The sequence below is a fragment of the Phalaenopsis equestris genome, unplaced genomic scaffold (assembly GCF_001263595.1).
Source record: "Phalaenopsis equestris unplaced genomic scaffold, ASM126359v1 Scaffold000617, whole genome shotgun sequence".
Taxonomy (NCBI): Eukaryota; Viridiplantae; Streptophyta; class Magnoliopsida; order Asparagales; family Orchidaceae; genus Phalaenopsis; species Phalaenopsis equestris.
In genome coordinates, this window is record NW_018165057.1 from 653,116 (window position 1) to 679,331 (window position 26,216).

The 26,216-nt window shown below is 34.3% G+C and overlaps 1 protein-coding gene across 3 annotated transcripts in view; it reads left to right on the forward strand.

The window, feature by feature from the left end:
• Positions 1 to 1,313: 1,313 nt before the first annotated feature.
• Positions 1,314 to 26,216, forward strand: part of LOC110029959 (DNA repair protein RadA) — an 84,249-nt gene continuing 59,346 nt past the window's right edge. For all 3 annotated transcript variants that reach the window (XR_002294597.1, XM_020732467.1, XM_020732468.1), the window contains exons 1-4: positions 1,314 to 2,166; positions 14,680 to 14,735; positions 23,927 to 23,985; positions 24,405 to 24,476. Coding sequence is in view for 2 of the 3 variants with exons in the window: in XM_020732467.1 (XP_020588126.1) it covers positions 1,457 to 2,166; positions 14,680 to 14,735; positions 23,927 to 23,985; positions 24,405 to 24,476 (897 nt within the window). In the remaining variant the exon portion in view is untranslated. The remainder of the gene's footprint in view (positions 2,167 to 14,679; positions 14,736 to 23,926; positions 23,986 to 24,404; positions 24,477 to 26,216) is intronic.

The window sequence follows — 26,216 nt, forward strand, 5'->3', positions numbered from 1 at the left end:
AAAGTTTTAAGGGATTAGAGAGAGAAACTCCATCTCTTCAAGATCAAATTTGTTCATCATGAATACAGGTATGCGTCGCTTTATTTTTACATATGTAAAAATCATGAATTTAAAAGATCTTGACTATTATGTACTTTTCTTTTGTAATTTGTGTATAAAGTTGAAACATGAATTTTCTAACAGAAAGAAGGTGAAGAATATTGTTCTCCCTTGGCTTCTTCTTGGTGTCTTGTGGCAGAAGAGAATTTGAGTTTATTTCTTTTATAAATTTATCTTCTTCGGTGTATCTCAATGTAGAGAGAGAAAAAAAAGAGAGAGAAGAAGTGAGAGCAACAAAATGAGAGATTCCTCTTGTATATTATTCAAATAGTAAAATCCTCTGCAACTCCATGGACGTAGGCAATTTGCCGAACCACGTAAATTTGTGTGTTTTTTTGTGTGAATTTTTCTCGTTCTATTTTTTACTTCGTCAAAGATCGTTCTCCTATGTTATTTTTATATACCACAACATTACTAAGTTGATTTTATTGTTTTAATAATTTTTGTTAACCGATGATTTGGTTAGATTAATTTTTATATACGTCAATTTTAAAAAATTGCTCCAGGATTTATTTACTAGCATAAGAGAGTATTTAGGATTTAGTTAGCTCAGTATTTGAAAAATTCTGATTTACATAATTTTTTGAATTCTATTTAAATTAATTCGTATTTGAAATAAAACATCTCCTGAGATTATTTTCTGTTTTGTATTTTGATTTTTGTTTTTAGTGTGCATTATTTTTGTTTTGTTTTCTATTTATTATTTTTAAAAAATATGTTTTGTGCTGTAATGATTTATATGTTTTTTAAAAACAAAAAATTAATAAAATATGTTTGATTGGGTCCATATGCGCTCGAGTATTCAGTTCTACCACCTATGACATGCACGACACATTTTTTGCTCCACCAAGCCACAAACATTATCTGCGAGCGGGCGGGCTACCGGGCAAGCGAGGGGACGGGGATTGGGTGGGTGCGTGTCGACGATGGGCAGGAGTTGGAGGAGTTGGCGGGTGGCAAGGCTCACTGTTTCTGGTATTTTAAAAATATACAAAAACATAATTTTTATATTTTGAGCATTTTAAAGTCATAAGTATTCCTTATAAAAAATAAAAAAATAGATGGGGGGGCCAGGGGGGGGGGGGGCTTTTTAAAACCGCCGTCGTACCGTTTGGTTCACGCGTTTCGCCAACTTATCCGAAATTATGTTTGAGCTTTTACACTAAATGCAGGCCGTAGGTCGAGCTCGGGCCAGGTCTCAAACAGACATCACGCCACCTGACCCAACTTTTTTTCCGCGAAAGCTTCTGCCTTGGCGGCGGCAATGGCGTATTCCGTCCTCCAGTCTTTCGAAACTTGGACAGCTGCATTCTCTCCTAAACCCTAAACCTCACTCCAGTCTCTCTGGTTCCATTTCATGCAGAGACCCTACTCCCGCCTCCCTTCAATCCCCAAGATGCAAAGATTCCGCGTTCTTCTCTCCCGTAAAAGCATTTCCTTTCTTCACGAATCCCAACTTCTTCACTCCCACTCTTCGCTCCATTTCTCCACTGCCAGTATATTCTCCTCGGCATTTCTGCCACTCTTCTCATACTCCGACCATCGTAGTTTTCATTCGAGCGAGCAGTTGCCAGAAGGAGAAGAAGGCGATGCAGCTGCCAGGGTTTGGGCTCTCTGCGATCCCATCTCAGAACATATCGCGGCCAAGCCAAAGGGCGGGGAAGGCCCCGATTTCGATCGTCCCGGGGAGGGGGAGAATTTACAGAAGGGGAAACTGGAGAAGATTATGAGGAACGTGGAAGATTCAGGCGAAGAGGACGACAAAACTGAGATTTTGTCGAAGGAGCGGTATAGATGGTCATCTCGTGCAGCAGGAAAGGTAAATGAGAAGAAGACCAAGATGAAGAGTTCTTGGGTCTGCAAGGAGTGTGGCCTGAACCTTGGACAGTGGTGGGGAACCTGCCCGTCCTGTAAAACAGCTGGTTCTGTGAAGCGGTTTGTGGAGGCTAAGTTCCTTGAGACCAGAGGGGATTCAGTTTTGGGAAATGAGGCGGTGAAGTTAACGGTTCCTCAAAGGTTGGCGGATGTTAACAGGGGAATGAACCAATCTGATTGGAGAATACCTTTGTGAGTTTCTTTTTCCTTTCTGAAGTGTTATTTGCGTTTGGGGCAGCTTGTGCTTATCCAGATAAACAACCTATGCTTGAAATGTTGCACGTGGGGTTCGACCCGCGACCTGCGTTTATTGTAAAAACCCAACCGCGTTTTAGGATAAGCTGCCAAAACGTGTTTTCCAAGCGGTGAGACGACATTTTGAAAACGCCGTCCACACTTATAAGGCGTTTTAAAAATGCCGCTCGCACTTGCTGCCCTAAACTGGCCCTTAGTCCTGTCATGCTATTTACTACCTCTTAGAGTCTTATTGAGCCGGAGTTTCAGTTCTAGGAGAGAACTACAACAGTTGTAGATGCAAATGCGGTAAAGTGGGAGATATTTTTTGAACATTTTTGGGGACAAAAAACTGTAGTTTTAAATCCACAGGAATCTAAATTGCAAGGTGGAGCATTTCATTTTTTTTAAAAAAAGTGAGGGAAGTAATCAATTGTGCAAACATTGGGTTGATTGATGCAATTACATAATTTTTTTATACTCTACTGCTAAACATGTATACTTTCATTAGTTCGGTTGTCATTGAAATCTTCGGAAGCTTATGCGTGCATCACATTTATCCTTCGCTTTTACAAACTGTCACCTAAGTATTTACAATGAAATAGCAAATCTATGTAATTACTGTTTTTAGTGTAAAAAGTTAGATTGTTAAGTATCTCTATCATGGATTGTTGCTTCACCTAGGCATTCTTGTAAATGTTTGTGGCTCTTTGCAGTACAGACTAAAATGGATAATACCTGATTAATGGGCTGACATACGGTCTATTGCAGATTTAAAATGCAGTGTGGGAGATAATACAACAAACATGCAAGGAATTTGTAAAACACAAGTTATTAATTCTTGAAAGTCCCCCTACACTGCAAGGAATTTGTAAAACACAACAAACATGCAAGGAATTTGCAAAAAATAATACACCAAACATGTTTGTTGTATTACAGCTTCTACATAGATGTACTTCTGATGTTCTGGATACCTTTCAAAATAAAATCAGTTGTACTACTTGTTCAAGATATACGAGATTACAACTTCTACATAGATGTGCTTCTGATGATTTGGATACCTTTCAGCATATGATCAGTTGTACTACTTGTTCAGAGCAAAATTAACGAAGTAATACATCTATGTAGAAGCTGTCGTACATAGGGTTTAGATGTGAGATATGTGAGTTTTACAAATCATAATCATAAAACAGGATGATATTGCACCTCAAAGCTGGTGGAATGATTGAGGTTCCGGTTACTGGTTTGTTGGTCTTAAAGGATGCTTATGTTGTAGAGAAAAGGATTGAAGAGTATAAGTGAGTTTTAGAGAGGAAATATTGAATAACTTAAATAAATTTACGACGGTGAATAAGAAAACTCCAAACAATAAGGGGGCATTTACATACATAGAACACAATTCCAATGCATTTACATATCTCACATCTAAACTTTCATATTTACACACATAGCACTCAAATCTTTAATATTACATCAAAAATAGCATAATAACTACTTTTTAAAAGTGAAATACACATTTTCATTCATAGGTTTGAAGCACCAAAGTGCTATGTATGCAAATATAATTTTTTTTGCACGTGATATGTAAATACATTAGAAGTGTATGATACATATGTAAATTTCCCAAAAATAAAAGAAGCTATTCATTAAGAAAACATGTTCTGGATAAGGACAATACGTTCTAGCAAAGCATGAATGGCAATTTTCCTTGATTGAAAGAATGGCCTGGCAACTTTCTGGGCCGAAGGGCACGGGCAGCAAAGATCAATGGGAGAAATTAATAGAAATCATTCAGGAGAGAAGAGGCCATATGGTTTTCACGCATGTTTTCAAGTTGGCTCAAAGATGAAATTTCATAATCTCATATTTCCTTTTAAACTAGACCCAGTGCTTTATGAAATGGGTATATCTTTGTGGATGAAAGTCGGTTGTGATCTATTCGATAATAATTGAGTGACATCAATTCTTCAAGTCTAGTTAAGAAATCAATTAGATATGATACAAAATGGACATTTTACTATTATTGGTAATAATATATTTATGTATGAATTATTTGGTTTGTTACTGTATGTTTTGTTATTTTTCAATTTCATAATTGTTGATTGAAATAAGTTTTCAGTTTTTTTTTTTTAAGAAATAAGTTAGATATAACACAAAATGCACATTTTGCCTCTATTGATTATATAATATTTATATATGAATACTTTGATTTTTTAGCATCATATTTTGATAGTTGTTTTCATTTTTTTTTCAAATAACATTTTATTTAGTCTTAAGACTATTATTGAGGGTTGGGCATGCTTTTGTTAGTTAGGCCTGTCTTGCAGATGTTTTCTCCATTGAGTCATATTGAGTGTCATATTTTCATTTAATTCTAATAGATTAAGATCATTTTTTATTAAATACGGCCAAGTCTTTTTAGGTTTATCTCTGCCTTTCTTAACATAAATCAAATCTAAAGCATCTACTATCCTAATCGGATGTGATAGGAAAATATCTACGTGCACGGGTATAGTGGCGTCCCCTACGAGTACTTTAAAGGGGTGAACTCCTTTTAGTATAAACATACATAATTTCATATATAAACTATTTTCATGTTATTCTTTCAAACATACACTATTTTTTTATGAGATATTTTGTATTTATCTACCAATGAATAAATGCACCTCTTCTAAAATCTAAATGTCTTGTAATAAATCTGATATATGCATCTCTACTAACATTTAAATGTCATGCAATAATCGAATCACTCTATAAGAAAATTATTATTCAACTACTTAACATACATATGTTTCTATATAACAATATGAAGAATCTATTGTAATTTAAATCACATTGGAATAAAGCATATATGAAATTAACAATACATTTAGAAATAATTAATATTATTGAAAGTTAGAATCATAATTACTTACCATCTCTTTATCCTTCTATTAAAGTAAACAATTATGGTCCCCAAGTCTTCCTGAGCAAAATTTTCTCGATTTATAATCCATTACTCTTCCTTCTATTCTTTTTGATTAAATTAGCAAAAACACAAATTAATACTATTATAAATTAATCTTTTCTTACCTTATTAAAAGATAAAAGTACAAACCTGAAATTTTATCTCACAAACTTCCTTTTTCTTCTATAAAAAATAACAATCCCTTATAATTTTTTCAATTAATGCAGCTGATTACATTTTATAAAATTCTAATATTATTATTTAATTATTTAATTTAAATTGACTGTAGTAAAATTTCAACCAAACATTAATCTTGTTACCCGCAATATTTTTCTTCTTCCTCCAACTTGAAAAGATCTTCTGGCTTTATTTTCGGATTAACATTTTAAATAGCAATTATATGTTATATACTTAAAAATTTTCCTTTAAAGTGAAAGTGAAAAAGTAAAAGCTAACATTTGATTGCTTCCTTTAATTCACAAACATCAATTCTGATCTCTCGCAGTTGCTTGTCCAATTAATCACTGTTATTAATTACTAAAAGTTAATAATAAAACTTAATAACTTTAATTAATTTAATAACATAATTTATATAAATAAAATTATAGGTCTGGTCTCCCTTCCACACACGGGTCGCGCATGCTCGATCACCGCAAGCTAGGGCCGCTCAATTTCTTGCCTCTGCTTTCCTTTTTCTTTGCACTCATTCTAACATCCTAACACACGATTTTCCTTCCCCTTGGTATTTGGCTCCTGCCTTCTATATGCGATTAATTGCTCGCATTTTTCTTCTTCTGTCTCACTTCTCTCTTTCGTTCTCACTCTCGACTTTTGCATATTGAATTCAAAGTTCGACTATTTTCTTTTAGTATGGTCAACTAGAATCGATGGTTAATCGAACCTTGTCGTCATTTCAATTTAATTTTAATTTTAATTTTTTAGACGATTATTGCAAAAAAAAAGACATCCTAAACTGCCTCTTTGATTGTATGGCGTACCACCTAGAACTTATGAAAATTTGCTTTGGGTCAATGTTGGTGCAACCATTAATCTAGTCTATTTGGACCACCCTTTTGAATTTGGTGTTGCCGTATAGTATAATATATTTCTCTTTGTGCATTAATTCAGCATTCACGAGGTTTTATAGATTATTTTTTTTATTTTTTCAGGTAATGACACTTAGAGTCTATTTGGGACAGCTGCAGCTTATCCAGATAAGCTGCTTATTCTGATAAGCTGCTGATCAATAGCTGATCCGAATAAGTTGTCTGACTGTTCGGTTTGTGCGTTTAGAAAATAGCTGATTCTGAATAAATGACTAGTTTGCCCTTATTTTAGATAAGCTGTTTAGCTGTTTGGTTTGTGCTTTTCGAAAACAACTGATTTGTAAATTTTTTTAAGTAATTGAACAATTTGACATGCAGAAGTTGTAGTGTTTTCAACAAAACTACAATCTCTTCCCCAAAGATATTTTAACACCAATTAAACCTTTTCAGCCTCATTCGACATATACAGACCACCCAAAAATTGCTATTTGCAAATCTACCAACCTTCTTAATTCAGTCATATAGGGGAGATTAAACTAAAGATTCCTGAATTCATAGAAGTAAAATTTACTCATTTCCCAATCACAAAGAGGGAAGCTGGACGCTCAGACACACGCACACGATGAGGGAGGGAGGGATTGATGGAAATTGCATAAGTAAAATTTGAGATATTGAATACTATTCTTGGAGATGCAACATAACATTAATTTTTATGTGGCAAGTTTGTAAAATTAAAGTTCAAATGTTAAGACATGTAAATTCAAAAAAGTTGAGTTTTATGTAAAACTGTCAAAACAAATCCTAGAGACAAAAACACATTATCATGTGAGAAAAAGTTCAAGCTGCTACAAAATACTTATAATATAAAACAACCAATTCTTCTACATTTACATATCTCACACCAATGCTTTACTTTTTACATTTATATCACTCAAATAACTCAAATAACATCAAAGTACCACAGTAAAAAAGTGAAATACACATTCACACACTATTATGAAGTACCATGATACCTAAAAAAAATAACATGTTAAAATTACAAGAAAAAAATAACAATATTGATTTTAAAATGTAGAAGCATATCACTACGAATGTTGCTCGGTTCTGACACCTCAGAATCCCGAACAAACTGACCCGATTGAAAGCACTCGAAACACAAGCGACGTTCCCAAGTTGTGAAACCGTCGAACTCCGAGCAGCAGTGTCCAGTTAGGATATCATAGAAACGGATATACTGTTGGCCCACTTGAAAAACTTGCAGTCCTCCGGTCCGTGTGCCCACCGAGGGCACCTGTAGAATTGCCGCCCATAGCTATATTGTTGACATGACGTTAGTAATACGGACGATAGTTCATAACGACAGAACATTCGCTTTGACTTTCTTGAAAACCTGCAGCTTATCTTACTACCATTGTGTAAGGAAGAATAGATCAGTCAGGAAATTACATGAAATAAAAAAAAATCGTTCAAATTAAAAAAAACAAGAATAAAAATAAAAACCCAATTCAATTTTGATTTTAGAATATAAAAAATGAAGGTTTATATACATGTCAATCAATTTCTACATATTTACATGTCTAACATCAAATCATCTCTTTAAAAAATATATTGTTGAATTGAAACATATCAAGATATAAACAAATATTTATGTGAATAGTATCCTACCAACAAAAACAAATAGAAAGAAAGTGTTTTTAGCCACCTTCACCAATGCTCAATGCGGGTGGTATTTTTAATGTGTGTAACAATTCATAATATGTGTAACAATTGTAACTTTGTGTAACATTAATATCTTAAAGCAGCGGTTGCCTTTACAGTCATGGGCCATCCAAGCTGCTTAATCACCCAAAAAAAAGAGATCTCATAACCTCTCTTTTGAATTCTCATGCGCATTTCATAGTTATGTACTTCCATCCAACCACTATATGCCAATAAAGTTAACTTTTTTTTCTCAAAACAAATAAAGACATTAGTTACAAAAAAATCAAATCATAATTATGTGCTTCCATAGCCTTACAATGGGGAAAATATGCACCTGATATTGTAGGCATCTGATGCACAAAACTAGGCATTATGACATAAATGGTTATTAACGTACATTCCCCATAAATAGAGTTCATTTGAATATTAAGCTCATGATATATTATGAGGCAAATCATGTTTTCTTCTCTTACAAGCAATCTCAAACTACTAAAGTGTGGAAGCAACGGTTGTCAAGAATAAAATTCTGTGGTCGTCCAAGCCGCTCCACACTAGGTAGTTTATAATAAGCATTCCATTCATCGACTTTCATAGATTGTGAATCCCAGTCATTTTACCTAAAGATAATGTATAAACTAGCTGGTGCTCATCTCTAAAGCAGCGGCTGCCCTTGAAGTCATGGGCTATCTAAGCTGCTTATTCACCATGGCACGTGAACAAATGATTTGCTTTATATATAAATAATTTGCTTAGAAATAATATCCTTCATATATATAATTTTCAACATCATATGTAAAACAGCTTAATGTAATTGTAGGAATACAAAAATTGATATGTTCTCATTTCAGTCACACATCTTCCAGAAAGGCAATTCAAAATAAACCCTGAAATTCATACAGCTACCTGAAACGGGTGTTCTGTTGTCAAATGTTTATTCTCATCACCAAATTTTCCCAAGCAATGCCACATCTATACCGAAAAGAAGACAAATTCCAGCATATATAACATCATTAAACACATCTAGTGCTGCCAATTGTTTATTCAACTCCCCAACTCTATAACCATTCTCATTCTTAACATTAAACACATTTATTGCTGGACATGACCTTACTTTCCCAATTCCAGGTACAGCAAAACGCACTTTCGGGGACAATTGCATGTGACTCATAGTAGAAAGATTACTCATAAGGCTAGGCAAGAAATCATTAGAGCCAAATATGTGTAGGCATGCGGTTTCCAAATTTTTCCTTTCAGAATATACTGTATGTGGGATTTTGTACATTTTATAGCATGAAGAATCCCAAATTTGAAATGACACTGATAATAGAATCATGAATAATAGTCTATATAGCATTAGTGGCTGCCCTAACCACTTTCAGGCAAAAAACAAGAAACGAGTACAACTATATGTGTAACTGTTATATTGAAGTCTGAAATTCAAACTTGCAGCTTATTCATTTCCATAATAAATGAATGAATCCACTTCCTGGGAGTTGACCATCCAATTCTTTCCAGACATGGTAGGAAAAACGACACAACATACCGCTACACTCATTAGAGTGTTACAGAGCAAAGGAATTATAAAAAACAATGAATTACGTATTCGACATTTCTAATAATATGCAATAGGCTGTGTTAAAGCGAGCTTCTCCCAGTACTCTGCATTAGGCTTCTTAATATGCTTTTACAAAAGCTTTCTAGCATGCTTCTGGCCCTAAAGACCAGAAAAGATATACTCCTAAATAATTGACAGCAGGTCAACAACATAGATTGCTACCGTATTTGAAGCTAGAAGATGATATGGTTATATGGTCCAATGGCAGGAATAACTTGGCCATTTTATTATCCAAAATATGTTGAAGTCGAATCACCATGCTCTTACTGATGACCTTTAAAGTTATAGATGTCAAACAAAAAGGTGTTAAGTTATAACAAGATGATTGGCATGAGAACTTTAGTTGATGCAGAGAAGTAATAACAATGGTCTTCTCTACTAAAAGAACTTTGTATAGCAGCAATAACTTCCTTTCTCGCCTCCTATCATGTTTTGTAAAAAATGAGCAGAAAATCCATCATGTTTTGCAAGAAACTTTTGCATTTTAATTTGGGGCTTTTATATACATACCACTCCAAATTCCTATGTATTTACATATCTAATACCTCGATTTTACTTTCTTTGATTTATATCGCCCAAACCTCTCATGTCATCACTAGTTTAGCATGAGCAAAATGGTCGCCACCAATTTACTAATATGAAACAATATTTGCATGCATCTCACTTGAAAGGTGCATCATATTATACTGTGCTTAAAGATATAAAAATTTTCACAATCCCAAAAACATAGGAATGAAAACATAACAGTAAATTGTACATAAAATTTCTAAAATAAAGAATGACAGGTTCATTTATGATTGATTGATATCATCCGCTATTTGTTCTCACAAAGCTGCCATCTTTGATGCACCTTCACCCTCTCGACTGTATGCATTGTGTGAATCCATTTCTTTTTGTGACATGGTACATCCCACATGGTATTCGAATGCTTTAGGTGGGATCTGAAGCGAATCATCTTTTACGATGGCGAATTCTGCATCCAATCTGGAGTGGTGCCGTCGAATGAAATTGTGTAGTGCCATAGTGCCCACTACTATCTGTACTTGCTTCGGAAATGAGTAAGCCGATATATCACGTAATATAACTCACTTTTTTTTCCACACTCCGAAAGCTCTTTTGATTACATCAAGCAATGATGAGTGTCTTTTGTTAAATAATTCTTTATTGCCTAGTGCTACCCCGTTTGATCTTTTAAAATTGGGGATGTGGTACTTCGTATCTGGATAAGGCTTCAGGTATCTGGATAAGGCTTCAGATACAAGGCTTCAGATACCCCCTTTGTAAGAGATATCTGGCGTCGACCAAGTAGTATTTACCTGTTCAATTACGGTAATTAGAAACTGAAAAAAATACCAAACATAGTTGCTGTAGATAATGAGCTGGAGGTGAGTACGGGAAACCATGTCTTTGGTTTCTAGGAGCAAACTTGAAAACATGGCTATCGTGCGCGCTCCCTTCTCACCTAGCCATCACAAAGATAAAACACATATTAAAATCACACACGACCATAACATTTTGTGTGGGGGAGCCACACCGTCCGATGTACGCAACATTCCCTGTACCAGTAGACGTGCATCAATGTGTGTTCCATCAATAACTCCAATACAATCCTGAAGTTAAAGCTATAACCCTTTAGCAATTGGCATGTATATCAATTTCATGTACGAATGTTATGTTAAAGACATACATTGAAGAATGACATTTATCGAGGGTCATCTGCAACTTGTGATATAATGAATTAGAATGTTGGATCCTCGGGCTTAACTATCTTGCACGCCAAACTCACCAGAGAGTTTAAAACGATTGAGAAATACCTGCGAATGTTTCCGATGAATATTGGAATAGCTCCATAGCTCCTTTAATGGATTCATTTTGAGATAAGATGTATAGGGTTATTGTCAACAATTTTCTTGTCATCTTTCTTGCTGAATCGTGCAACCCATAAAGGCTCCGGAGTTCATTAAGCAGGTCAAGAAATATTTCTTTCGTCATACGGAACATATTGGAGAACCGTGTGGGGTGGCTCTGTAATAACTCACCTACCTTTCTATCCCCAATCTGACTTGACGTCATACAAGAGGTTCGATCGACATACGTAAGATAGTAATAGTACAACAATGTAATGATTAGTGCGACTTTGCGGTTGTGGATAACTTGTTCTTCATCCATACTACAAAATAAATACAAAGATAATTTATAAACTTGATAAATAAGAACATTAGAAATTGTGGCGAAACATAAAGGTGCAATGATAGAAAACAAAATTAGTGCATAGTAGAATATAAGATATGATATTGTACCACCATGAAAAAATGGTAAAGTGTCCATGACAGAAATATTAAACAAAGCTATAGAAAATAAAATACATAATATCTTAAACAGTCAATTATTCATGAAAGAGCGTAAGTATTTGAGTCGGAATTTCAGTTTCAACTTTATAAAAAACTGTCTTATGGTTGGGTCTCGTAGCAACTTCACGTAATTTAAATAGCCTTATGTTTTCGCCTTAACAACAGGATATGTATTGAAGACTTGGAGACATTCCTCAATTAAGCTATCCTGCGAGGGAAAATACCTTCCTTTGTAGATTTCAACCAGTGTGTTAATGGTGCCTTTGATGAATGCGACTCCTTTTTTCTGTCCACCCTGACACACTTTGACACGCTTGTGGATTGAACATTTTTGTGGACTTGGCTGAGACCTTCTTCCGACTCACCTATCTGCACGGTTTCCATGTCCTGTGGTAAGCTGACAAACCTCTGCTCATTTGGGGTGAATGCATGAGCTTCTGTTGCGACAACCTCATTGAACATGTCATCCAACTTCTCCTCCAAAATTGGATCAATGCCAGTAAATTTGAATTTTTTGGCTGACGACACAACTTGAAATAGATTAAAAATTTTATTAGTGAAATCACTTCAATGTGAAATTTGATTCAAGATGAAGTAATATTAGATATTTACCTGTAATTTCTCAGTCCACCAATCCTCTGGTGCATCTACTGTCTGCTTTACTGGATCCCTACCCAATCTCGTTGATCACCTTTTGAGTTCTTTCTATATTATCCAATCATTTTTTAATTGATCTCACTTGTTTTTCAGTTTCATTCGATCGTAATCCCTTCCGGTCAGTCCTTTGAATTTAACCATAAGATTTTGCCATCATTCTTTGTTAAAATAGGTGGTGGGCCTATTTCCCATCTCAACCTCCCTCAAACATAGATCACAAAATATAATAGTGACATCTCTATCTTACATGACCGATGATCCAACCTCTTTAGCTTTATTCATTAAGTTCTGTCAGATTAACGAATAAGCGCAAATTATTTCTTTTCATAACAAAAAATGTCCCAACAGAAAGATAAGTAATGTAGGTGGTTGACATGTGAAGGCAAATTAAGAATATTTTTAACATGCCTAAATGTAATGCAATTTGATCTTTTAAGGGATAATGTATGTAAAAGAGGATAGGTAGAACCTCCTAAATCTAAAGCATCGATAAGGAAGTGATACTGTCAGAGGTATGCAAATTTCATTTCTCTTTGATGAACAATCAAATTTTGACCAACGTTCGCACAAATAATATTGATCAAGCATTATAAAAATATGTTCTTCGTTCATTTTAATTTTTTTAACAAATAATGGAATTGAAAAAAACAAGAATTCCTCTCATCAAAGACGCATTAACCATAACCAAACTTTGGCATGCAAAGGAAAACAAAAATTTATTTTACTCTTCAAAAGCCTTCTTAATAATGAAAATATGTTTATTTGAAGATATCATTATTTCATTTTTACTCCTTATTTCAATGAGGAAATACATTTAAACCAAAAAGGGAGAAATTGACATAAAAAATCACCCAATTCCTTTGTGTTTACATTGGTATAACACTTGTAAAAATTTTTTTTTCTTACATTTTTATTATCTAAATCTTTGATATCACGAAAAATACGTCTACAAGAACTTTTATAAGGTGAAACACACCTTTGAAGCACAGGTAAGTGACAAATATGTATAAATTGAACTTTAGGTTTTAGATATGTAAATCCATATGGATCGCGTGGTATGTGTGTAAAGTTTCTAAGAGATGAAAAGCTAATAAAATGCCAGAAAATTGGTAATAAGTTGCAAAGAAATTGCTGTTAGCAAATTGCAAGGAGTACTCCTTCACGCAAATAGGATATAAATTTCAACTCAATAAAAAGGTTCTGCATTCAACTCCTCTACTCAAACAGGAGATAAATTTCAGATCTCTTACAAAGTCCCTTTCAGTTAGGAAAGAACTGCGATTTGCAGTTCAACTTTAAAAAAAAAATTTCATTATCGCAACCATATTATTTTTATGTCGCTTTGCAGATCTACAGAAAAAAAAGCGATCCAATCAACATTTTCCGAAGGACTACAAAAGCCGAAGAAGGAAGATTAGACATGCGAAGGAAGAGTTATACATGTTGAGAGGAAATGCAGAAGGAGTACAAATGTCGAAGAAGGAAATGCCGAAGGAGTGAAGATGCGAAAAATGAAGAGGAAAACGCACCGGATCGTAAGAAGAGGAGCGCTTATGACATGCGAAATGCGAAGGAGAAAGGCTATATGCGAACGAGTTCAGGGTCATGGGAGTAATAATCCGAACGCGGTCGTTCCGCGGGCCGCTTGCTTAACAACTTAAGAACGGGGTTTTTGAATAAGCTGCCAATAAGTGTGAACCAAACAGTACGACAGCGTTTTCAAAACGCCGCCCGCACTTATAAGCTGCCCCAAATGGGTCTTTAAAAACGCCGTCCGCACTTATAAGCTGCCCCAAATGGGTCTTTCATTGGAATTTAAGCTAATTGAGGTGTCTGGGTAGGAGAAAGATAGAGGTAGATCTAAAAGGACTTGTACATGTAAAAAAAATGATCTTAATTTTTTAGAATTAAATGAAAATATGGCACTCATTAGGACACCATTGAAAAAAAAAAAAATTATGTAGTCGACCCCACTTAGTGGGATAAAGGCTTGTTGTGTTGTTGTGATGTGCTCTCTGATTACACTTTAATTATCTTTGTTTCTGTTTTAGTTGTATTTATTCTTCTTTTCTACTAATTAATTTCTGCAATAAAAACTCGTTTTGTAAAATATAAAGCATGTAAACAATTCATTCTATCTCCTTTAATTGCTAGGAATGGTCATCTCGGGATGGAGGTTGCTAGGGTTCTTGGTGGCGGCCTTGTACCAGGTAGGCTACAGCTTCTTTTCTATTATTTTTTTAAGTGTTTTATATGCTTGTTTCGTGTGTTTTTGTTATGTATCAATACTGGTGATTGGAATGTCCAATATTGACTTCAGATTTTGCTGGTTAATAAGATATTTTAAATGCCATTCTTTTGGGGAGGTTTACTTTCAGTGGCGAAAAATTTCTTTTAAAAAGTCATTATTCAATGTTTTTAACATTTTTTTCTCTTTATAAGTTGGCATTGTAGAAGTAGTATTTAGGATACAATTAATTTGATACACATTTGCCACCATTGCAGCTGCGCCAAATTAGGGTTTAATACTTTGGAAACTTGATATTTTATAATACTCTTTATTGTATATTGAAAAACTTATTTTTAATTAATGGTTCTATGAATAATTTGTCATTGAATTTAGTTACAAATTTATTCATCTTGTGACTTCTAAATTAATCAAATTGATAAGCTATGTTCAATATTAGAATTATTACATAATCCATAATTAGTTAGGCTTGTAAAAAAATAAATTAATGTACTAACTAGTTTAAAATTGTTCAAATTCTACTAATCATACTAATTTAATATATAATAATTAAATGAAACATAACTAATTTGCCTAATTAATTATTTTTGAATTAATTTATGTATAATTAGCCATATTTACTATCATCTCACAACCACCGTCATCATTAGCATTATCTCAAGTGTTTAGGTTGGGTTTATGAATTCTCATTCTCCATTTGTCCACCTCGAGCTCTGAATATTGTGTTAAATTCATTTTTGACAAATATTTTTTTCACAAATTCTATCGAGGTCACCTTATTCGTAGCTGATCTTTTCCTTGATCTTTTAACATTAGCTTCATCCAACTAATCTTATTTGTGCTACTAGTTTTAAATAATCGAATCACCTAAGTCTATTTTTTAATTTCATATTTTCAATAGATTCTAATTACACCATCCCTTGAATTATTATTTTGTGAATTTAATTCCTCTAAATAGTTTCTATTTAACTTTCCTTCATTACATTTAGATTATTTGATTATTAATTTGTGCGAATTTGAAGGTGACTTCCTTATTTTTTTTATGTACTCGTTTAAAATGTAAGCTTGTTTCTTTCCACTTTTACAGTAAAAAACATATGTACTCAATTTTGGAATTTAGATTCAGGGCCCGTATGGGGCACAACTTATTTGGCGTGGTATGTTCTGACAACGTCGAATGAAGCGTTTGGAAATAGCAATAGGACAACGTTCCTTAAAAAATTATGTTAAACGCAGGCCGCGGGTTTGACCCTATGGCCCGCGTTTCTTTGCGAACTTAATAATCTACTACCCTCACCATTGCTCTCTCACCGCTGCCCTTTCTCTCGCTTTTCTTTTGCCCCAGTCACCGCTCTTTCGATCGCTCCTCTCTCGCGCCTCTCTCAGGTGGTAAATGGTTGCTTTTCTCCTTTCCCTCTTCCCTTCGATCTCTGGTGGCAATGTGTTGCCTCTTTACTCTCCCCTTTCTCTCCGATCTCCGGCTCTCTCTGTTTTCTATGGTCTCCATCCTCCCACGGTATCACCTATTTTTTTTTTAATGGAATGACTTTCTTTTTGCGATTTGTGGCTTTCTCATTTACGGTTTGAAGTGAGAATTTGAATTTTGCTATTTTTGATTTTCTCTTTATGATTTGGAATTTGGATTTTGCGAATTTGTGGCTTAATGTGATATGAAATATATCTTTGATGTTTGAGTGAGAATTTGAGATGTCTGAAAGAGGGTGCTTGATTTGTTGATAACAACATACGTTGGTTTGTGTGTGGAGGTGGTGGCTGGTGTGTGGTTGTGTTTGTATTAGAGGATGTGTTGATTGATGTATGGATGTAGTGGTTGGTGTGTGGTTGTGCTGTGTTAGAGTATGTGTTGGTGGATGGGTGGAGGTGGTGGTGTTGCGGAGATGGTGGTTGGTGTGTGGTTTTGTTTGTGTTAGAGGATGTGTTGGTGGATGTGTAGAGGTGATAGTGTTGTGGAAATGGTGGTTGGTGTGTGGTTGTGTTTATGTGGAGGTGTTGTTGTGTGGAGATGGAGGTGGATGTGGAGGAGGTGGTGGTGGTGGTGGTGTTGTGGATGTGTTGGTATCTTGTTGTGTTGGTGATTGGAGGTGGTGGCAGTGGTGATGTGTAGGTGGTGTTGTGTGTGGTGTGGAGGGGCATTGGTGACGATATTGTGACATTTCTATTTTTTTTTTGAGTTGCGATATTGTGATATTTCTATTTATGTTAATTATTTTTTTCATGTTAGTAGTATAATGGTTAAAACATAAAAGACTGGTTCATCTGCAATGTGTGATAAAAAGACAAAATTAATATTTTGCGACTTTTAACTCAATGAGGTCGTATTGTGAAATAGACTGACAACTTATTTCAACAAGAAAGACTGACAAAATATTATTATAAAATTCAAGAAAAGTACAGACTGAAAGTATGATTGTACGCAGTTAAAAAAACAAGTGGAATCGACCAAAGAATTATTAAGAAATCTGGAAGGAATTGAAGTGACGATCAACGGACTTAGGGTAGAATCCAATAAAGCGAACAATTGATGCTTCTTAGAATTGGTGGACAGAGAGACTGACGGTGAGCATTTTTGAGATGTCTCCTTTTTTATCAATTTTTAATTTGTTTTCAAATCCAACATGTTATATAAATTTGTAGATGGTGCTTGTTGCAAAAAAAAAATAAATAAATACAATGAAATTGGTCCTGAGCTGGAGGAGAAGTTGGATCATATGTTTGGAGTCGTGACAATGGGCAAAAATGCATGTGTCCACTGTGAGGCAGGTTTGGTGGTATTCTCTGAAATTTGGGAGTTTATCAAACAGGTGATTCTATTAAAGGCCTCATCCCGGACCTCCGAGAAGTTGAGTCAACGAGCCAATCAAAGCATCCCCAGGTTGGAAAAAAAAAGGGGGAGTTGTTTTCCTTAAAAGTCAGATCTCACAGTTGGTGGCTTCATGTACCTTTGACTCCGACCCATCACAATCAACTTCTGTCTTGCTGGTTATGCGAATTTTGGATGCAACTCTAGAAATTTACGAGGACATACCGCTGTATTTGTTCTCTATGAAGTTGTTTGAAGATTCGACCCGGAGAGTTTTTTTCATAACATGCTTGCTGACTGTAGGGTGAATTACCTACTTTATTGTCACGGTAGTGATATTTAAGATTTTTTTTTTATATTTGTTATTTTTTATTAGATTCTTTTGAAAAATTTCATATTTGTTTTTTGTTTATTTATTTCGGATATTTTGATTTATTTATGGTTTTTCATGCTGCTTTGGACATGCTACTTTATTTCATTTCTCGTTATGTTTTCTATTTACTTCTGTAATGTTTACTTCTGTAATTTCTGTAATGTTATTTGCTTATGTTGGTTTTGTTCGTAACCTTATATGATTGTTATTAATTTATTGATGCTTATGTGTTAGTCACTTCAATACCGAAATACATGGATCCAACTAGAGAAATGCACAAAAGGAGAGTTGTAGTTGCATTATGCTTGATGTACGATTATTATAACTCGTAAATAAAGCGCTCCCCTTTCATGGTATTCTCATAAGCTTGGGACAAATGGGTTGGGGTGTTGCTTGTGGGCCATCCAACGAGATTTAACTATATGTTTTGCATGACACAGATGATATTTTCCGATTTGTTGGAAGAACTACACAAAAACATAGACTTCATGACTCTTCCATAACAACTTCACGAGAGCTGTTAGCAATAAACCTATATATATTATCGCAAAATGAATCAATGCGAGGAGCTATTGAACGAATTCAATACTCTTCCGAAACGATTTGCAAATACTTCTTAGTAGGGTTGAATGCACTTGTCACTTTTTCTTCAAAAATCATGAAACCAACAGATCCTACATTCGAATGGACCCTCACAGAAATTTCGTACGATACACGATGTATGCCATGCTTTAAAGGTAATTTATTCTATTTATTTCATTTAATTTTCATATAATTTTTGTAATTACGTAATCATTCGTTTTTTTTCTAAAATTATATTAGAGCACTCGATGGAAAATGCATTGATGCACGTGTTTCAAATAATGATATCACATTCATCAGTCGTTGTGGATCCCCGACACAGAATGTCATGGCGGTATGCAACTTCAACATTTGCTTCACATTTGTCATGCCCGGTTGGGAAGGCAGTCAAATATTCAAATCTGCAATCGGAATAATAAATACAACTTCTCACATTCACCCACAGGTTCTCTTGAGACTAAGCTACTATCTTAACTCTTTTTTCTTTTAACACTATTTATTCATTTCATATCAGGTAAATATTATTTGGTCGATGCTGGGTATCCGTTGTAGCGAGGATATCTCAAGCTCTATCTTGATACGGGATATCACATATCTGATTTTAAGCAAGTCAACAATGTCACACGGGGCAAGAATGAAATGTTTAACAAAAGACATTCATCTTTATGCGATGTTATTGAGAGAAGTTTTGTTGTTTGGAAGAAGAAATGAGTTATTTTTTGTTATATGTCATTTTACCCGTTTCCTAAACATATACAAATTGTTATTACCACGATGGTTCTCTACATTTATATTCGACAACATTCTTCCTGCAACGACATCAACTTCCGTGGGGTGGAGGAGGATCATGAAAATGTCCCTGCCGAGACATATGAGTAACATCTTGGATAGTCTTTGTCACATGCCGAAAATGATGTTCCCGAGAGCTGCACTAAAGACAGAGAAGATGCAAACGAGATGACAAAGTTGAGGGAACGAATTACAGATGCGATAGTTGAAGGTTGATTGAAGGTTAGTTTTTATTATATTATTAATTGTAATGGTTGTTGAAGACATTCACTGTTATTTGTATCAATATTTTATGCAATTTATGTTTATTTCTGTTCCTTATGCATTTGATATTTACTGTTTTGATTTTTTACGCAATTTGTATGTGTTTTTCTTTTTGCATTTTTTTTTCTTTTGGTGGGTTTTAGAGGTTTATGATTAGACATTTGACTTTATATGTTCTTCTGAATGTCTTGTATGTCGCTATTGGTTGTTGTCACTTGTGAAATCTTGATGATGAAAATCAAGTTCCTTTCTTTTTTTCAGTGCTATGGTTTTTGAGGTTTTTCTGGATGATTTTTTTTATGATATACATATGTGCCACACAAGTGTTTGATATTATGTGAGTTAAAGACAACCATTAACTATCTTTTATAAGTTCTGCTGTACTCTTGTTGTCGTTGGTTTATATACTGAATTCTCTGAGACCTTATAGCTGCATAAAACTATATATAATTACTTCTGTTCTCAATTTTTACTTGTGCTATGTTTGAGTGTATGTTTTTTAAGCATTCAAGAAAGATGAGTTCAAGAATTTTTGGTACCTCCAGTGGATTGCACTTCTACTATGGACTTCAAAGTTCTCTGCCAACTTCATGTCAGCCATATGACTACGGTGAATCACAGTAAGCTGTGACTATTTTCGGTGGGCAGATAAGCTAGAACATTTCACCGTCGAGAGTGATCGGGCATGAAAAGTATCCCTGTAGGACAGCTTAGCTTGCAACATATACTGCCTGCATTTTAAAAATAATATTATCATATTATTAATTGTTATTTTAATAGTCTTTTTCTTAATTTTAGTAGTCACTCTACTCACTGTTTAGTGAGGCATCTATTTTTATTTTGTAATATTTTGTACTAGATATTTTCTTTTAAAATATAGAATTTGCTGGTCCGAGCAGTTCTGTTGCAAATAAGATTATTATACAGGGGCAAAATAGTAATTTGTTTAGAATTAGCTATAGCACAACTGTTTTAAAATTACAAAAAAAACAAACAAACAGTTAGCTTTAGCTTATCTACACTTCTGCGCAGTACCTTTCCACGACATGTGATACAGCCGACACTAATAATATTTCTGATTCTACTGCTTTTACTGATTCAATGAGCATGTTTATTAAACCTTTGCTTCCGTATACTATTATATATATATATATATATATATATATATATATATATTTATAGTATAAATGATTTGCATATAGTAAATGATTATTACATGAAACACGCTTAAAGGAATATCACAAGCTTTATGATAGATTGCTATTATATGAATAACTTGCAAATAAAGATGACAAGGAAATTATAAAATTCTTGACTCTTGATATTTAGACATGAACAGATCTTTTGGTATCAGAGGGGTTGTTGATAATTAATATGTTGGGAAATGCATAACTATCAATAGTTGTGTAGCCGACAGACTTTGTGACGACCCAATGATGAAATAAATTAAGCAAAATCTTATACAAATATAAGTGACAATTCTAAGATGGCAGTTATTGATTATTAAATAGTTAAAGATATTCATATAATTGTGTTGAAATGAATCAAATATATGCTTGTTACAACTGTCACTTTTTACTGCATTTTATACCCCTTACCTTAAATGTTTTATATGATTGAAATATGCTTGTGTTATGTACGGCTATCATGCATATGAATTACGGTTGAACATACATATTATTTTTTTTTTTTTCGTTTATAAAACCTTACTTTAAACTTAATTTTTTTGCCTAGTTTGTAGCTCATACATTTATGTCGTCGACTTTCATGAAGGAGTAATGAGCACCAGGGTGATTTACCACGTGTGATATTATGCAGTTTTTGGATTGTATAGTTTTGGAGGTTGTGAAGACTTTTGGCTACATAAGTTTATATGTTGGAAATGTTTTAGCGGCTTTGCATGTTTTGGTGAAAGCATTTGCATCTTCCAAGCAATTTTGAATTTAATGAATTATGAATTGAATTGAATTATGAATGTTTGCGACGATTGAGTGAGACTAATTCGTTACCCATGGAGTCTTTATTGGTGCAATTCAGAATTAGTCTTGGTGATAATTTTGTCTAACCGAGTCTTTCATCTCCATCGCATCATTGTTGACCCTAAATCGGGGGTAAGCTGGTGTATCATAGGAACCCTAGAATGGTGTCATTATAGCCGAAAAAGAGAGTTGAAGTCGAACTAAAAGTTATTATTTCTTGCACTCTTTTTTGTAAGAAGATGCTCTCGTATGTGAGATTGAACATTGATTTGTTTTCTTATTATGCCGACACACCAACAGAATTTTTTCTCTTTTCTTTTTCGGGAAAAAAAAAAACTATATATTTCTATCAAATGAAAGTATTCTTGGGAACAACTAGCTGTGTGGGCCCAAGTGTTGACTCTGTGGTATGGATCATTAACCATGCCTTATGGATATGTTTTGCTAATTTTGGGTAATTTTACTTTTTTTTCTTTTATAGTCTCTCACGTTATAATGGTCTGCTCTGGTAGGGCTAATGTATGCTATGGTGGACATTTGATTTCTTATTGAATGTTATAGGAACAAAAATTACATAATGACTACTGACAAATAAATAAGTCTAATTTTTGTTTTCTCCTTCATCCTTTTTTTAATTCATTTTTTTTTCTTGCGTGTGATTTAATTATATGTAAAGAGTGATTAAGGATTGTTTGTTATTGATATTCATTCACTAGCATGTGCTAAAAAAATCACTAGTACTAAACTATCTGTGATCTTGCACCATCTCAGACTTTGTCTTTCATACTTTCAAGTATGATATGAGGTATTTCCAACTATGTTGACTATCATTTTTTCTTTCTAAAATATTGCATGTAAGGGTGTGTGGGTTTGATCTATAATATGTATGCCCTTATAGTATGTTTAATTCTTTTCCATTCTTTGGTTTTTATGATAGCCTGTATATGGTCGTTTAGGGTTTGTATGCCCATACATGCTAGACTTTTATATAATCTTGTATGAATAAAACTTTGATTCCTAGGTTTTGATCAAGAATAGCTTGATGGAGTGAAGTTTCGGAAGCCATGCATAATGCATTGCAGTAGTTCTTCTCTTTCTAGGAAAAGTGGTGAAGAAGTGCAAAACTATGAGTGATAAAGATGATAGTTGTACGGTGAATCCAAGTATTAAGGAGTTTGCTGCATAAATCTTAACTAGAATTTTAGGCTTGAGGTGACTTCAATTCATATTTTCGTTGGACAATTTTGTTTTATAAAAACACCATTCCAACATGTCATGCTTCTAACCTTGCTTGGTTGTTGACACGATTATGGAATTGGATTTTCAGTTCAACCTTTGATCAATCAGGTTGATTTCTGTATTAAAATAAATAATTAACATGCTTAAAGCTATAGGTGAGATTATGCTATATTTTATTCCAAAAGTGCTTTATAATATAATTTAAACGTGCTCTTTGCATATTATTTGAAAATTATTTTATTCATTTAAAAAATGTTTTAAACTGTTTTTACCTTATTTTAAGTATCGCATGAAATAGATTTGAGGTTTCAGATCAATTTTTATGGGAGTCCAATTAAAAAAAAAAAATTATATTGTGAAGGTATATTGCCTTTGTCCAACCAGTTAAGTTTTAGCTGAAGCATTTGAGCAACGTACGCTGGCCTCCTCTATTCTCCGCCATTGATTCCTGATATTTCTTCTCAAAGAAAGTGAAAGAGAGCAAATTGCTTACAAGCGTGCACAAAGTAACCAAGTGTATATACAACTAGTCAATATGTCATAATCAACAAAAGTTCGTTACATCCTAACAATGGTTTGAGTTTTCAGTCTCATCCTCTTTACAATTAGACGATATAAGGATAATGCCGTAGAGTAATTAATGCTTAGTTTATAATATATTTTTGAGAGCTTTCCAAATAAGATATTGATTTAAATTTATTAGTTTTCCTTAGAAAGAATTTAACTTTGTATTCAAGTTAAACTACCATCTTAGTGGCAATCCTATATTATACATGTTATTCTGTACAACGACAGTTGTCTTGCTTAGTGTCTAAATAATTTAAGTGATAAATATTATTGAATATGTAATATTTGATTCTCATTGCTGCACTCTAAAATTATGCTTTCAAAGCTCAGTAGGAAACAATTATGTATAATGAATGCATTCATTTGAGTAAGTACACTTATGCTATTTGTTGGGATTTTATAATTCTCTTGCCACATTTGGTTTTTAGAGTTTATTACCTTGTCATTATTATTATGTAGTTGAGCGTTAACGCCCCTTACTAATTACTAGAGATTGGTTTGCTAATGCTTTTTATGAATATATTTCTTCAAATTTGTAGGCTCCTTAGTTTTACTTGGTGGTGACCCTGGTGTTGGCAAAAGCACACTTTTATTGCAGGTATTTGTTGTGAATATTTTCAGGGCATTTACATACATACCACTCAATTCCGAAGCATTTACATGTCTAACTCCTAAAGTTTGTTTTTTACAATTATAGGACCCAAATCTTTCATATCACATAAAAATACCACCATTTTAACCTTTTAAGATGTGAAATATATCTTTTCATGCATAGATATGGCGTTATGTATGTAAAAATTGAAGTTTAGGTGTTTGATGTGTAAATACATGGGAATTGAGTGGTATGTCTGTAAATATTCGTTTTTTTAATTGTCTTTTGGATGTCTTTGTTTTCTGAGGTTCTGGATCGGTAGTACTCTTTTTTTCTTTTACATTTAAATACTAGGAAAGATCCATACACTTATTCTAAACTATTCAGTATTTGCTAAAATCAATAATTTTCTCCTAGCAATGTAGATTGCCGCTATTATTTCTCAACGACGTAGTTCCAGGGGCCCAGCTCGTGTTTTATATGTATCTGGCGAGGAGGTATGTTTTCATTTTGATATTGGTTCTTTATCTTCTGAACAATCATCTTATAGATTGCTTGTATTATTAAATCAAAATATGACACTGAAATCTGAAAAATAGCATGAATACATTATAGGTTGACTAGTAAAACCTGCATGACTGAAGCTCAATGAGAGATTAGCAACGGCAATATAGTTGCTCTTTGGAAATGTAATATGCTTTGATATACATAGACACTTTAGTTCCTAAACGGACATTTAACCATGTTAATTTACACGAGGCATTCAAAGACAGCTGTTTTTATCGATTATTAAATGTTGGGTAAATTCAAAATATAGGGATTTTTATTCTGATTTCGCCCTATGGAAAGAGTTTGGTAACTTAAAATTTTCTTTTCCATTAGCTACGAGCACCTAGTGTTAGTTGACTATTCACAATAATAATTTACCTTCCACTGTGATTAGTAAATCTAGAGCATGTTTAAAATATTTTTTATTTTGTTTTTTATACCGGAGTTAATCCAAACCACTATGAAAAAATAAATATTATTATTCGAATCAAATAAGCGATTACAAGATAAAAAAAAAAGAAAATACAACCACAAATACAAAATACTAACAACTCAATTAAAGCGGATCCCAAGAGTGGTGACCGGTGAATGAAGTTGTGAGTAGGTCGTGGGCGCGATCGAGAAGGGAAGGGGAGAGTTGGTCGGCTGCAGGGAGAAAGTTGGGGGGGTTGTGAACTGCAGTGTAGGGGTTTTATGGGTTGGGGCAGCGATTAGGTGGTGGGGTGTTGGTTCAGCAAGGCCGGAACTACAACTAGGATGCGAGGGAAAGGATTCTGTGAGGTTGGGACAATAGAGAGGTGGTAGAAAATGGGTTGGTTGGTTGCTGGAAGGCGAGGACGAGAGATGCCAACAAGGTGGGAGGGAGTTGGGTGATAGGCGGTTACATGAAAACAACGAGGGTGTCTGCTGAGTGGCTGCAACGAGTATGGTGATGGAGGGGTCGATGAGAAGGGTGGTGGGATGCGGGACAATTAAGGGAGGGCTGTGCGGGGGCTGCAGTAGCCAGAGGGATGGCTGGAAAGGGGTTTTGGAGGGGTTGAATGGGATAAATATCCCCGCGGGATCGAGTTACAACCAGAGCACAACTCAAACTCTTAGAGAAGGCCACCACCTCTGGCGAGATACAACCAGAGCACCACTCATTGTCAGATACAACCTTAGAAGGACATACAACCACTGATGACAAGCTGAATAGAAAATTGAAATCAGGATGACCAAAAATTGAACCCTATCATAGCAAACAACATATTTATAATAAGTACTATTAGTTAAAATATGAATGAATTAGAGGAATGAAATAAAATTAGGAAGGGAATAGACAAAGTCAAGGGATCAAGTTGCAAGCTCTGCTACTTTACTGTGACCTAAGCTTCTGCTTTTCGGGGTTGGAGAGCTTCGACTTCATTTGTCAATGGTAACAAAGATATTGCAATACCCTGGAGGGTCGATCATGTAGGTGTTGTCATTCTATAACACATCCTGGTAGAATAAATATGCATCTTCTCTCGGCACATCATTAATTATAACTGCATATATATGTAGGTTCCTGCAATGTAACTCCTGAGCTCTTAAGTTCGAAACCTTCTTTTTCTATTTCCTGTACTTGGCTGAATGTAGCTGATAAACCAATATGAGGAGAGAAATCAACTCTGGGGTGAAATCTGTGGCAGACTGCACCACTCTCACTA